General features: G+C 53.6%; 1 protein-coding gene across 1 annotated transcript; it reads right to left on the bottom strand.

Moving 5' to 3' along the window:
- Nucleotides 1–7,486: 7,486 nt before the first annotated feature.
- Nucleotides 7,487–9,629, bottom strand: LOC147412962 (olfactory receptor 10AG1-like). Its single transcript, XM_086480831.1, has 2 exons — nucleotides 9,519–9,629; nucleotides 7,487–8,134 (listed from the first exon to the last, which is right to left on the bottom strand). The coding sequence occupies exons 1-2, from the start codon at nucleotides 9,627–9,629 to the stop codon at nucleotides 7,487–7,489; spliced, it is 759 nt and encodes a 252-aa protein (XP_086336957.1).
- Between the last annotated feature and the right edge of the window lie 2,375 nt (nucleotides 9,630–12,004).

Genomic DNA, 12,004 nt, shown 5'->3' with positions numbered 1-12,004 from the left:
TCTGTGAACTCTTGTGTGCCCCAGCCCAGAGATGGAGCTGTGATGGAGAGAGCAGGACACGACCTCCCCCAGAGAGAAGCAAAGGACCGTGAGAGGGGAGCGCTGACCCCCACGGAAAGGCTCAGCACTGCCCAGGATCCTACGGGAGAGCTGGGCCTTTCTGGGGGCAGCTCGCAAGCCCAGCAGGACAGGCACAGCAGGCAGTCGGGGCTCCCACAGAGGAGATGCTCCAAGGAGAGGGGCAGCTCCTTGCCCAGCAGACAGCACCCACAGGACACCTCCAGGGAAGGACCAAGGGAGAGCTGCCCGCACGTGCCCTCCCCCAGGGCTTCTTTGCACTTTCCCCCAGCCCCTGCCCCTGCCTCTGCTGCCTGGAGCTGATCCTGCCGGCAGCTGCTTCTCTGCCCCCACCCCTCCTGCCTGCCCCTGCTCCCACAGCCCATCCCACCCGCTGGGGGCTCAGCTCTGCCCTGCACACCCCTCCTGGCAGCAGGGCCCTGCCCAGGGGCAGCTCCCTGGGTGCAGGCTCTGATGGGAACCTCCGAGCAGCCCTGAGGAGGCTGCCAGAGCCATGCTGGTGCTGTCTGTCAGCCACGCTGGGCTGGTTTCCGATACTGCCTGGTTTCTGCACCTCTAAGAGGAACAGATGTGGCATTTCAGTGCCTCCTCCTCAACTGAGGCACAAATTTCTCAGTCCCATCGCCCACCCAGAGCAGAAGACTAACAGGGTCCTTCCCTTTCAGGTAGCCACTGCCTTTCAGTGCTTCTGGAAAAGTCTCCTGGGAATGTCCTGCACTGCTCTGCAGCTGTCAGCAGAGCTGACCCACACAGCATCCTCTCGACAGCAGGACCCTGCCCTGCAAGGGGTGGCTCCTTCCACCCCCAGCTTCCCCTGCAGCACCCTGGGAGCTCCCCGGGTAGGCTGAGCGCTGACCCTGGCAGGTGGCAGAGTCCCTGCCCCAGCACACAGCCCCTGGGGGGCAGGGACCCTGCTCGGAAGGACAGCCCTGGGCACCCCTGGCTAAACACCCACACGCACACCTCCACCACCATCCGCAGCAGAAGGCAGCCTCAGGCCCTGTCCCTCTCATGGCACAGCAGGGAAGCCCTGCTCTGCAGCACCTCCTCCTCCTCTAGAGCACCGAAACTAAGAGAGTCCTCCTGACAGATTCCAGGAACTGTCAGATGTACCAGGTTTAGCAGAGCCCTCCAGGAACTGCAGCTGCATCGCCCTGCACCCAGAGACTTACCACGCAGAGGGCTGGGAAGGTTCCTCCCCCCGTCAGCTCTCAGCATCCTCCCACTCCCAACTGTCTTTAAGCTCTCCTAGCCTTGCACCTCTCCTCTTGTTGCCTGCAGGCAGCACCCCCAGCCCTGCTCCTGGGCAGAGCTGTCTCTCTGCAGCGCTGCCCGCTTGCCAGCAGCTCCCTCCACCCCAGGAGCCCAGCCCAGCTCAGCAGCAGGGGAGCAGCCCAAGGCAGCCCTTTCTCTGCCCCCTCTGGGCTCACTCCAGGTGTCCCTGGGGCTCCAGGGGAACCTGCTGTCAAACAGACTGAAGTCAGCACTGAGGTTCCCTCCCTCAGCTGGGCAGAAATACTTCTTTCTGCTGGTGTAATTGCCCTGCTGAGAGACAGACTTAGGTCTAAATATCAACTTTTCATGGAAACATAGCATCATTTAGGTAGGAAAAGAACCTTGACATCATCAAGTCCAACCGTTAACATACCACTAGCAAGTCCACCAGTAAACCATACTTTTTAAGTACCTCCAAGGATAGTGACGCAAGCACTTCCCTGGGCAGCTGTTTCCTGCCCCATCCTTAGGCAGGACACCCAGACAGTCACAGGGTGTCCCTGCTGAGGGAAGGGATTCAGCCGAGTGAGTTGAGGCATCTCATCCCGGGAGAGGAGCCCTGGGGCTGGAAGGGGACTCAGCTCCCTCCCACGCACACCACAAACCTGCAGGAGGTGGATTCCCCTGGCCTCTCTTCAGGTCTGCATGAAAGAGGCACCTGCATGGGAGCTCCTGGTCTCAGCTCCCATGGTAATGAATGGCGATGGAGGCCAGGAGGGTGGTGTTCAGATGCAGATTTCTGGTGACACTTGAGGTGACAGAGGTGGTCAAAGGTATGGGCAGGTAATAGAGACAGATGGAAGATATGTGCAGGCTGATACAGGGACAGGACAACATCTGGGGGCCTCTTCTTGCAGGCTCTTGGCACTTTCCTTTGGCCAACTGCAATGGCAGCTGATGCCCCAATAAAGGGCATCTGAACCTGTCCCTGTTGTGATGTTCAGGGTGGCCTGTAGAGCTGTTCGTCTGATGGGATGGAGTCATGTGCCACAGGGAGAGCTCAGTGTCTCTCTTCCTCCTCTCCATCTGGTGGATTTACTAGATCTTCACTGACTGCATTGGCAGTTGTCTCATGGTCAGCCCCACGTCGTGTGACACGATTCAGAGCAGCTACTCAAGTCAAAGTTCCAGTCCAGGCCCACAGAGCTACCTGAGATGCCAGGGCTGGCACAGGAGTCACAGGTCCTACAGGAAAAGCAATTTTCATTCAGGGAAGGTGTGTGAGAGACACCCCTGATGGCACCTCAGAGAGTGGGATTTGGTGTTTTGTGCCATTGATGGTTGCCATCAGTCAGAGGCATCAATCAGCAGATGCCACCAAAGAGGCAAGGTCTGTCCCTTCTTCTATCTAACAGCTGCCGACATTGGGGGAACACAAAGCGCATCACAGCGGGGTCTTTACTCACCCCCTGACCATTCAACCAAGGAAGAGCCCAAGCATTTTAACAGTGTGCCTGGAGACATCTTGCCTTCAAAGACAGCATCCCCCAGGCACAGCAATGGCCCATATCAAAACTCAGTTGAAACCCAAAAGGGAATTCAAGGGCACCAAGACGAGCTGTTGCTACATCAGGAACAGTTGAAGAAGAAACAGAGATCCTACAGGACTACTCCTAAATTAGGTAAGAATACATGTAGATAGATCTGGGATAGTCTGTCCTCTTTGCTGCAGTTACCACCAGCAAGGTCTCCCAGGCCTTTGAGCTGTGAGGCAGGACTCTGGAGGAGAACAACCAGTGGCGGATGGGGATCAAGCCAGGGGTTCCTTAGCAAACCACACCCTTTCTACTCCATGGGACTGGACGTGTTGCATCCAAGGGTGCTGGTCAGCTCATGAGGATGACTAAACCCAGCCACCCCCAGCAGTGGGCATTCCCCATCTCCATGGCCTGCACGCAAGTTGGAAACATCTGTATCATCCCTGACATGCACAGGAGGGGCCTTCCTTCCTGCTATGTTTCCAGTAAAACCCTCCTCCTCCTCCTCTACCTATTTTCTATTGCTGGACAGCCTTTTAAGGATTTGATAAAGCCATCAGCAATCTCCTTATTTCTCACTGACATCCGCCAACCCTCTCTCCCACACCTACACATGACCAACGACTACTGCTCAGGGCCATTTCCTCTTCAGAAGAGGCCTTGAGCATTTTAGATCTTCCTGGTGATTTTTAGATCTTCCTGGTGCTTTTTAGAATCTTCCTTGGTGCCTCTAGAGCTCATGGTGAGCTTTCTTAGACACAGCAGGGCCTTTTTGACCATGTCTTATGAAGTGATTGTCTGTTTGTGATTGTCTGTGCAGGAGCAGTCCCAGAAAAGCACCAAATCAATCACAACTGATACCGAGTGAAGTGTCAGTAGGAGCCAGGTGAGTTGCCCTCATGGCTGTGGCTTCCTGGCAGGGAGTCTGTCCTGAGAAGGGGATCCAGCCTCAGCCACGCTCTGAGAGGGAAACAGCAGTGTCCATGCCACCTGGTGACACAAAGGGTGGCTTTTGCAAGGCCACCCTTCATCTGAACCGCTTCAGAGAGGGACTTGTGGATTGGGTGTCACCCTGTGGATGGCAAATGCTGATTGCGTTGCCATCGCCCAGAGGGGCTACCCCCGGTGCAGATGGCTCCGCTGCAGAGATTGGTGTTTAGGCAGACGAATGCTGTTGTTGGTTTTGTTGTTGTTGTTGGAGATAGTGAAATCACCCAAGCACTTGGAGGATAATTTGAGGATTGCCACTTCGGTGGCCCTTTAGTGAACTGGTTCCTGTTTGCCATTGTCTCCCTGTCGTGGTGCAGGGTGTGGTGTCAAAGGTGCTGAGCAGAGGAGCACAACCCCTTCTTGTGGCTGCACTCCTGCTCCTACAGCCCAGGAGGCTGTTGCTCGCCTTTGCTGCTGGTTCGTGTTTTGCCTGATGATAATCAAGGACCACCAGGGCCATTTCCACAGAGCTGCTGCCCAGCCACATGGCTCCTGGCCTCTCTCCCTGCAGCCTGTAGTTGCCCTGCTCAGCCCTTGGGTCTCTTCAGAAGGCGTGTGTGAGATTCACTTCTTGCTTTCTCCAGTCATGGAGACCTTCCAACTGGACCAGAGTAGCCCTGCTGTGGCACTGGCCTGGTCTGTCAACAGCCTTGGACTCATCCCGCCTGCTCCAATGGGCTCCTAAGGGTTGGGCTGACCTTACCTAAGTAACCCCTGACTTGATCTCCATCACTGTTGGATTGTTTCTGGGCTTCTGCCTCTTAGACACACAGAACCGGAAGACCTTGCTGGTGAAGACAAAAGCCAAAAGTGCCTCAGACATCTCTACACCTACTCTGAGGAAATTCAGCAGCAGCCACACGTTGTCTGCATTTCTTCTTGAACTCTTCCTGAAGCAGTAACAGCTCATCATTGTGCCCTTGAATTGCCTTGCAAGTGTCAGCCTCACAGCAGCTCTGGCTTTTCTAAAACTAAAGGTTGTTCTGAATTCCTCCTTTTTTTGATCCTTGCATTCACCTCTTGTAGGCTTCCTTTTTTCTGTGTAGCTTCCCTGTGAGTCTCCTGTTCCCCCAAGCTTCTCTCCTGACAGCTCTGCTTGTTGTCCTGACTCTTGGTGCGCACTCTCTCGTGCTTGAAAGACACTGTCCTTGAACACCAGCTAGACTGAGCATTGCTGCCCTTCTGTGCTGCTCACATACATGGGCTCCTTCCCTAAAATTCACAAGGCTTGGTCAAAGTCTGCTCCTCTGAGGTCTAGCATCTGCACTCTTCTATTCTCCTTCTGCTTAGGTTTGGAGACGCCATGCTTCCGTGGTCATGACAGGAAAGGTTTTCACACCCATGCCCAGCTCTTCCTTCTTTGAAAGCAGCAGATGCAGATGAGCGTCACCCTTGCTGACCAAGCTGGCAGCTGTGCTATAAACACCTGTGTCCCAAGCCCCTCCAGAAACCTCCAAGACTGTTTGCATGTTGTTGTGGTCCCCTTCCAGTGAGTGCCAGGTAATTCAAGTCCACAAGGGGACTTAAATGGGTTCTCTGCCTCACACCATAATGTTCTGGAGTGGATGGTAGATGGCAGTGTGGAGAGGAAAGGATGTGCCCACAAAGAGAGCAAAACCTGCTCTCCTCAGGGCCAGAGAGAAACAGAGCAGGGCTGTGCAATCTGAACAGGAGAGGGGTTTGTTGTCTGTTGTGTCTCTGCAGCCCCAAGGGCCTGTGGTGAAGGGGAAGCTGACCTCAAGAAGGAAGACATGAAGTCGAAAATGTCCATGATGTGGACATGCTGTGACTCAGGCACACTGTGAAAACCATTCGCCTGATCCGTGATTGTATCATCGAGGGGACGGTTACACACTGGAGGAGAGAAGAACCAGCAGAGTTGGAGAAGGAATGTCCATGAGCGAAGACCCTGCTGCGATGAGCTTTGTACTCACACTCTGCCCGACATTTACTGGATAGAGACAGGACACCCCTGAGGTGACTTCAGGGGTGGGATTCAGTCACTGGCCCAAAGGCATTGACTCTGAGGTGCCCTGGGTGGTGCCTGTCACTCAGCTAGTCTGAATGGGGGCGGGGTTCCTGGGTTGGAGCTGTGCTGTCCGTGTCAGGTGCCTGCAGTTGTGCTGGGGAGTCCTGGTGCCTCCCATAAGACTATGGGCTTGTATTTGGATATTAAATTGAGGTTCAGCTGCCCCGAATTAGGGCAGGCAATAAAGGGATGCATAGGAGACAACTGCCGTTAGACTCGAAGCACATAGAGAAAATAGAGCTGGTGGAGAAGAGAAAGAGAGAGACTTGGCTCTGCCTGTGCCACATGGCTCCGTTTGATCAGCTGAATACCTCTAGAGGATGCCCTGGACATAGGGAATAGTTACAGGTTCAGTGGTACAACCCACAGGCACCTTCTGTCTTTTAAGTTGGCCAACGGAATTTCCCGCCAGCCTCTAAGGAGATGCCCCCAGATGCTGCCCTGTGCCTAGGAACTGCTCCATCAGAGCTTGCAGTCACCAGCATGCATCTTGGTCACCTCTGGCACCAAATGTGTCACCAAGTGTCTGTGCCTGAGCACCTTCCTCCTGCCCTCCATTTCCAGTAACGAGCAAGGGAGCTGAGACAAGGAGCTCACGTGCAGGAGCCTATCTTGTGCACGTCTGAACGGAGGCAAGAGGGATCCCCCCTCCTGCGGGTTTGTGGTGGGCATGGGATGGAGCTAACTCCTCTTTTAGCCCTGGGGACTACAGACCCAGGATGAGATGCCTCCCTTGAGACAGCTGAATCCCTTCCCTCAGGCCAGGTGAAGGAGATCCCTCCCTGTGTTTTAGAAGAGTCCGGGAAGACCCACCGCTGAATCGTGAGGTCCAGACAGGCCCCCCTCACTTTCTAAACTTCCTCTCCAAGAGGAGTGTCGGTGCAGCTCGATCCAGCCTTAGCCCCCGACTGCAAAGAAGAATTTGGAGCCTCGGTTCTAGCAGACACACGTGTTCCTGAGCTGCCTCCCCTCATGAGTGCCAGAAGGTCAACTGCCCCAAGGGCGTGTGTGGCTGTGGTGAATCCTGGAGAGTCCCTCCTGGGAAACCTTGCCAGCTGGGGTTAAAGCACAACCAACACAAACTCCAGAGGTCTATTCCAGTGCTGGACTCTTCCCCTGGTGATTGGGGTTTTTTATTCTTTATGTCAAGTTAGAAAGCATTAGACAACTACGTGGACGAGATCATAGGAGGGGAACATGACTTTCATGTCTTTTAACATTTTACAGCTGATTCCACACAGGGACACCGTAGATAGTCTGTGGGGTCCATCAAGCGATTTCTCAGCCCTGAGGGCAGTCATCCCTTCATCGATTGTTTCACCCTCTGGGCCCCATTGACTACTGACCATCCTTTGAGGATTTCCCTTTAACGTGTGATTGGTCAGGCACAGCTTGAAGTAGCTACTGGCGTTAAGCTATAGAGGGACACTGAAGATGCTCTGGAGGACAAAGATGTCATGGTGGGGCATGGTATAACGGGAGGGCCTCAGGAGACCTTTCCCCTTCTTGAGGAAGATGAAAGCCAGGCTGGACACAGGGTTTTGTTGGAGCAAGTATGGGGTGCTTTATTCAGGCCACCACGTACCCCAGGGAGAGTTCTGGTACTATTTGGGACTCTTTTGCGTACTCTGTAGTATCACTTTGTCCAGAGGAGTCTCTTCAAGGCAATTCTCACTTCCTTATTCCTCAGGCTATAGATGACAGGGTTAAACATGGGGGTCCCAACTGTGTAAAGCAGGGCAAGGTATTTGTTGGTGCCTATGGAATCCCTTGACCGTTGCTTTAAGTAGACGACTGTGGCCAAGCCGTAGCAGAGCGTCACCACCCAGAGATGGGAAGAGCAGGTGGAAAAGGCTTTGTGTCTGCCCAGAGCCAAAGGTATTTTCAGAGTGTCCCTGGTAATTTTAACGTAAGACACAACTATGAAGGAGAAGGGAAGGACTCCGAATGCCAGGATGATGGTGTACAGCATCCCTTGATTCCAGAAAGTGTCTGCACAGGCCAGTGCCAGCAGAGGGGGGAGGTCACAGAAAAAGTGGTGAAGGTGATGAGATGCACAGAAGGGCAAAGTGAACTCCTGGTGGGTCTGTCCTACTTGCACTGGTAAGACAGTCAGCCACGACCCCACCACCAGCCAGATGCAGACAACCCTGCTCATGATGAGGGCATAGTGCAGGGGGTCACAGAGGGCTGTGCAGCGGTCGTGGGCCACGGCAACAAGGAGAAGGCACTCAATGCTGCCCCACAAAACCAGAAAATACAGCTGGGCAGCACAGCCAAGACCCTGAGGAGAAGGGCCTGGGCACTACGAGGGATGCCATAGGAGCCGGTGGTACACGCTCATGGTGTGTAAGTCCAGCTGCAGGTGGGGCTGCAGAGATGGGGCTACGTTAGGGGGTGCGTGGCCACCCAGACAAGGGACCTGTAATCCCCCTTGGCTCGGCACTTCTGTGGCCACATCTGGATGACCAGAGTCTGGCTTTGGGGCTGCCTTGCCTGGAGGAATGGGGAGGAAAAGGAAAGCCTGCCGAGGAGATCTGCCAGGCTGGAGTTTGGAGCCTGTGCAGGGAGGATGAAGGTTCTGGGCTTCTTTAGCCTGCTGAAGTGGAGGCTGAGGGCACTACAGGAGCAGCGTGCACCTGCTTGAAGGGTGGTTTCAGAGCTGATGGAGATTTTCTTGGTAGTGGGAAGAGGAGGAAACCTCCACAAAGTGCAGCTTGGAAGGTTTAGACTGGAGGGGAGAACAAAAGAAATGTCTCACAGAGGGTAATCTTGCAGTGCAAGAGGTCCCCCAGAGGGCGTCTGTATCAGCCTATGGCTTTGTGTTTCAAGGAATGGCCAGCGAGAGTGGAGAGACATGAGGGAAGGTGTAGAAATGGTGGGGTGAGAGCTGGGTGGGAAAGCAAACAGGGTGTGAACAGCCTGAAGGGAAAGAGGTGCAGGCTTGGGGCAGGGTAGGACAGGCTGCAGGAGAGATGGCCAAGGGCTGTAGCAAGGCTGAAAGGTCCAAGAGGCCTGAGGTCCTGGTCCTCTTGACTAGAGTAGTTGCCTCTGCCAGCGAGGCTGGTGAGATGGAACTTGGAGGGTGTCAGGATGGGCCTTGGCAGGGCCTGAGGGTCAGGGCTTGGCCTTTCTGCTTCCTAAAGCAAAGCAAAGGGTTTTCTCAGCATTCCAGCTCCCTGCACAGGGCCTTGGCCTGCCTGCAAGCATGGCCTCCAGTGATCTGCTCTAAGGAGGCCCTGGGGAGGCTTTGTCAGTAAGGGCCCTCAGGGGGGCCAGTCAGAGCTTCAAGGGACTTCTGGGCTTTGCTTCTGACTTTGACTTCTGGAGAGGTTTCTTCAGGCTTCTCTCAGTACCTGAGGGTCATGGAATGAGCCCCAAATGCCCTAATGAGCTGTTTACCTTGTCATTTTCTTCAAGTCTTCAAAACTTGCACAGATAATTGGAGCTATTTCATAGTGTAGTTCAGGAGGAAGATTTCAAAGTGCATCTAATAATTTTTTATTTTTTTTTTTAAGGGTTACACCTTCTGCCTTTTCTTTCAGCGAAGGGGTTAGAGCAGCATTCTCCAAGTGCTAATGATCCCGAGAGTCTCCTCAGGAGGTCTGGACTGGTCAGAAAGGCATTTTTTTGAGGTCTGACACTGTATGGACAACCTTACTCCTCACCTCCCCAACCCCACCGTTTTCTTCATTGTCCCCTGGAACCTGCGTCACTTTTGTGACATCAGCCTTCTCCCCTGCAGTCTGCAGCTGGATGTTACAGCTCCATTGCATCATCTCCCGCCTGCTCTCCTGACAGACCCGGCTGCACGCGGGCACAGAAGAACTTTCCTGATGTGCAAACAGAGAACAGTGAGGCATGATGAAGTTTCATGAACAATAAAACACACTCCCAAGCACATGCTCTGTCCAAGCTGTCTCTGATGAGGTTGAACTTTCTGCAAGAGATAATCTGTTGAGAAATATTTGAGGCAGGTAGATACAAAATGAGAGCTATAAACACAATGAAAGAGTTGCCTAAACAGACAATCAGACTGTTGAAAGACATGTAAGATTTTACTCCCTGAAGCTCAAAACAGCAACATAGGTGAGAGGCATCTGAATGAACAAAGATTAAGGGGAGGACGAAGCTGGAGAACAATGGCAAGGGCCTTTGCCTGGCCAGTCTGCATCTGAAAAGGTGACTTCAGAAATGGTCACTGGATCCTGGTCAGGTGCAAATATCTGAAAGATTAAAGAAGTTAAATACACCATTGAACAGGCAGATTAGTGGTAGTGAATTTACAGGGGAAGATGGATATTTCTTTGGAATATCTCTTTGGAAAGGTCATGGGATTGGGACAGTCCTCTAGTGAGAGAGGACAAACATCCATCTTTGAAAGAGGCCAGAAGGGCAGCCCAGGGAATCCCAGGCTGCACAAGCTCACGCTGGGGAGGAGTGTGACATCACTGAGAGTCCTCATGGGTGACAGTTCTGAGCACCTGCGGGAGAGTGACTGTCAACATGGACTCTCCAAGGGTCACTCGTGCCTCACCAACCTGACAGCTGCACTTGTGCACGAGGAGATAAAAAGTGGCTGCCATTTGCCTCAGCTTCAGCCCAACCCTTGCCGTGGTCTCCCTCAACATTCTTCTACACAAGTCAGGCCATTCCAGTCGGGATGAGAGAAACAGACAGGTAAAACAGTGCTTGGTTGATGAGGCTGATCTGCAAAAGAACTCCGCAACCCAAGCTGATGGTGAAGCAGGTCTGTTTATTACAGCTCTGCAGCGCTGGGTGCAGCAAGGGTCAGGTACCCTAAGGATGCTGCACCCCGAGCCGCAGTAATTGCGTCCTATTTAAAGTAACAAAACTTACATATTTACATATTTATCACTCTGTCCCGCTTCAGATGTAAATTAGATCTCCTCCCCCTTGCTCAGGGGCAGTCTTCCCCTTCGGGCGTCTTTTGGTGGTCTTGGGGAGGAAGTAAGAGTTCCTCGATAGTCTTCATCATGATTGTACTTTTGCACCCGTCCTCCAGAGTGCGCAGTTCAGGCACAGCTGGGCAGCGTCTCCCCCATGACCACAGCTCAAGGCAACATCCCCCTCCATGGTCACAGTCTGTTGCACAAATACAATTCCTCCCCCATCCCCATCTTACCTAAAACAATGAAGCAGGCCTTCGAGTGATCAAGACCCTACTTAAGCCCTGCCAAGGGCAGGGGGTTACACTCTTGTTTACCAAAGACAAGGCTAGCTAGCTAATATTGCAGAGACTAAAGCATATCACATATTTCAAAAAGAATATTTTCAGATATTTTCTACTTTCCCATATCAAGGCTGCAAGAGCAGTGGTGAAGGGGTCAGACCCTGCCTGGAGGCCAGGGGGACACACGGAGGCATGGTGGGGCAACACTGAAGACCCTGCTGTGCCCTGGGCAGTTGAACACCGTGTGCCCATGACCCAGAGGAGGCCACTCTCATCACATTGGTCGATGACACTAAATGGAGAGGATCATTGCTGTGCCCTAGGGATGCCATTGAGGGCCAACCTGATAGGCAGGAGGACTGTCCTGTCAGGACATTCACGAGCCACCAGAAGGACAAAGGGCAGATCCTGCACCTGGGACAGACCAACACCCTGCAGCTGCAGGGCCTGGGAGCTGCCTGGCTGGGGAGGAGCTCTGCAGAAAAGGCCCTGGTGGTGCTGGGGGGACACAAGGCAAAGCACGATCCCACCGTGCGACCTGGTGGCAAAGGCTGCCAGCAGTGTCCTGGAGTGTAGAAAGAGGAGCCTTGCCAAAAGGGTGAGGGAAGTGAATGTCTCCCCATGCTCATCCCTTGTTAGAGCACCAGGACACTGCTGTGTGAATGATTTGGCCTCCACTGTGGAAGGGCAGGAGAGAGGGAGCAGTTGGGTGGCTGCTGGGCTATTGGCCAGAGACAGCCCAGCACAGCAGGGAAGAAGATGTGTATAACTGGGAGTGAGTTCAGTGGAGAGACATGGAGATGCTGAGGGGCTGGAGCACTTGCCTGGGAGGAGAAAGTGAGGGAAATGGCCTTGTTCCAGCTGCAGAAGGGAAAACCTTGGAAACCTCAGAGTGACCTACCAGTCCCTGTGGGGAGGGTTTTGGAAAGGTAAATATACAAATCTCAGGGTAAGGAGGAT

The sequence above is a fragment of the Leptosomus discolor genome, unplaced genomic scaffold, assembly GCF_034619465.1.
Source record: "Leptosomus discolor isolate bLepDis1 unplaced genomic scaffold, bLepDis1.hap2 HAP2_SCAFFOLD_35, whole genome shotgun sequence".
NCBI lineage: Eukaryota > Metazoa > Chordata > Aves > Leptosomiformes > Leptosomidae > Leptosomus > Leptosomus discolor.
Note: the sequence above shows the minus strand (reverse complement) of the source record. Positions and strands in the feature narration are given on the sequence as shown.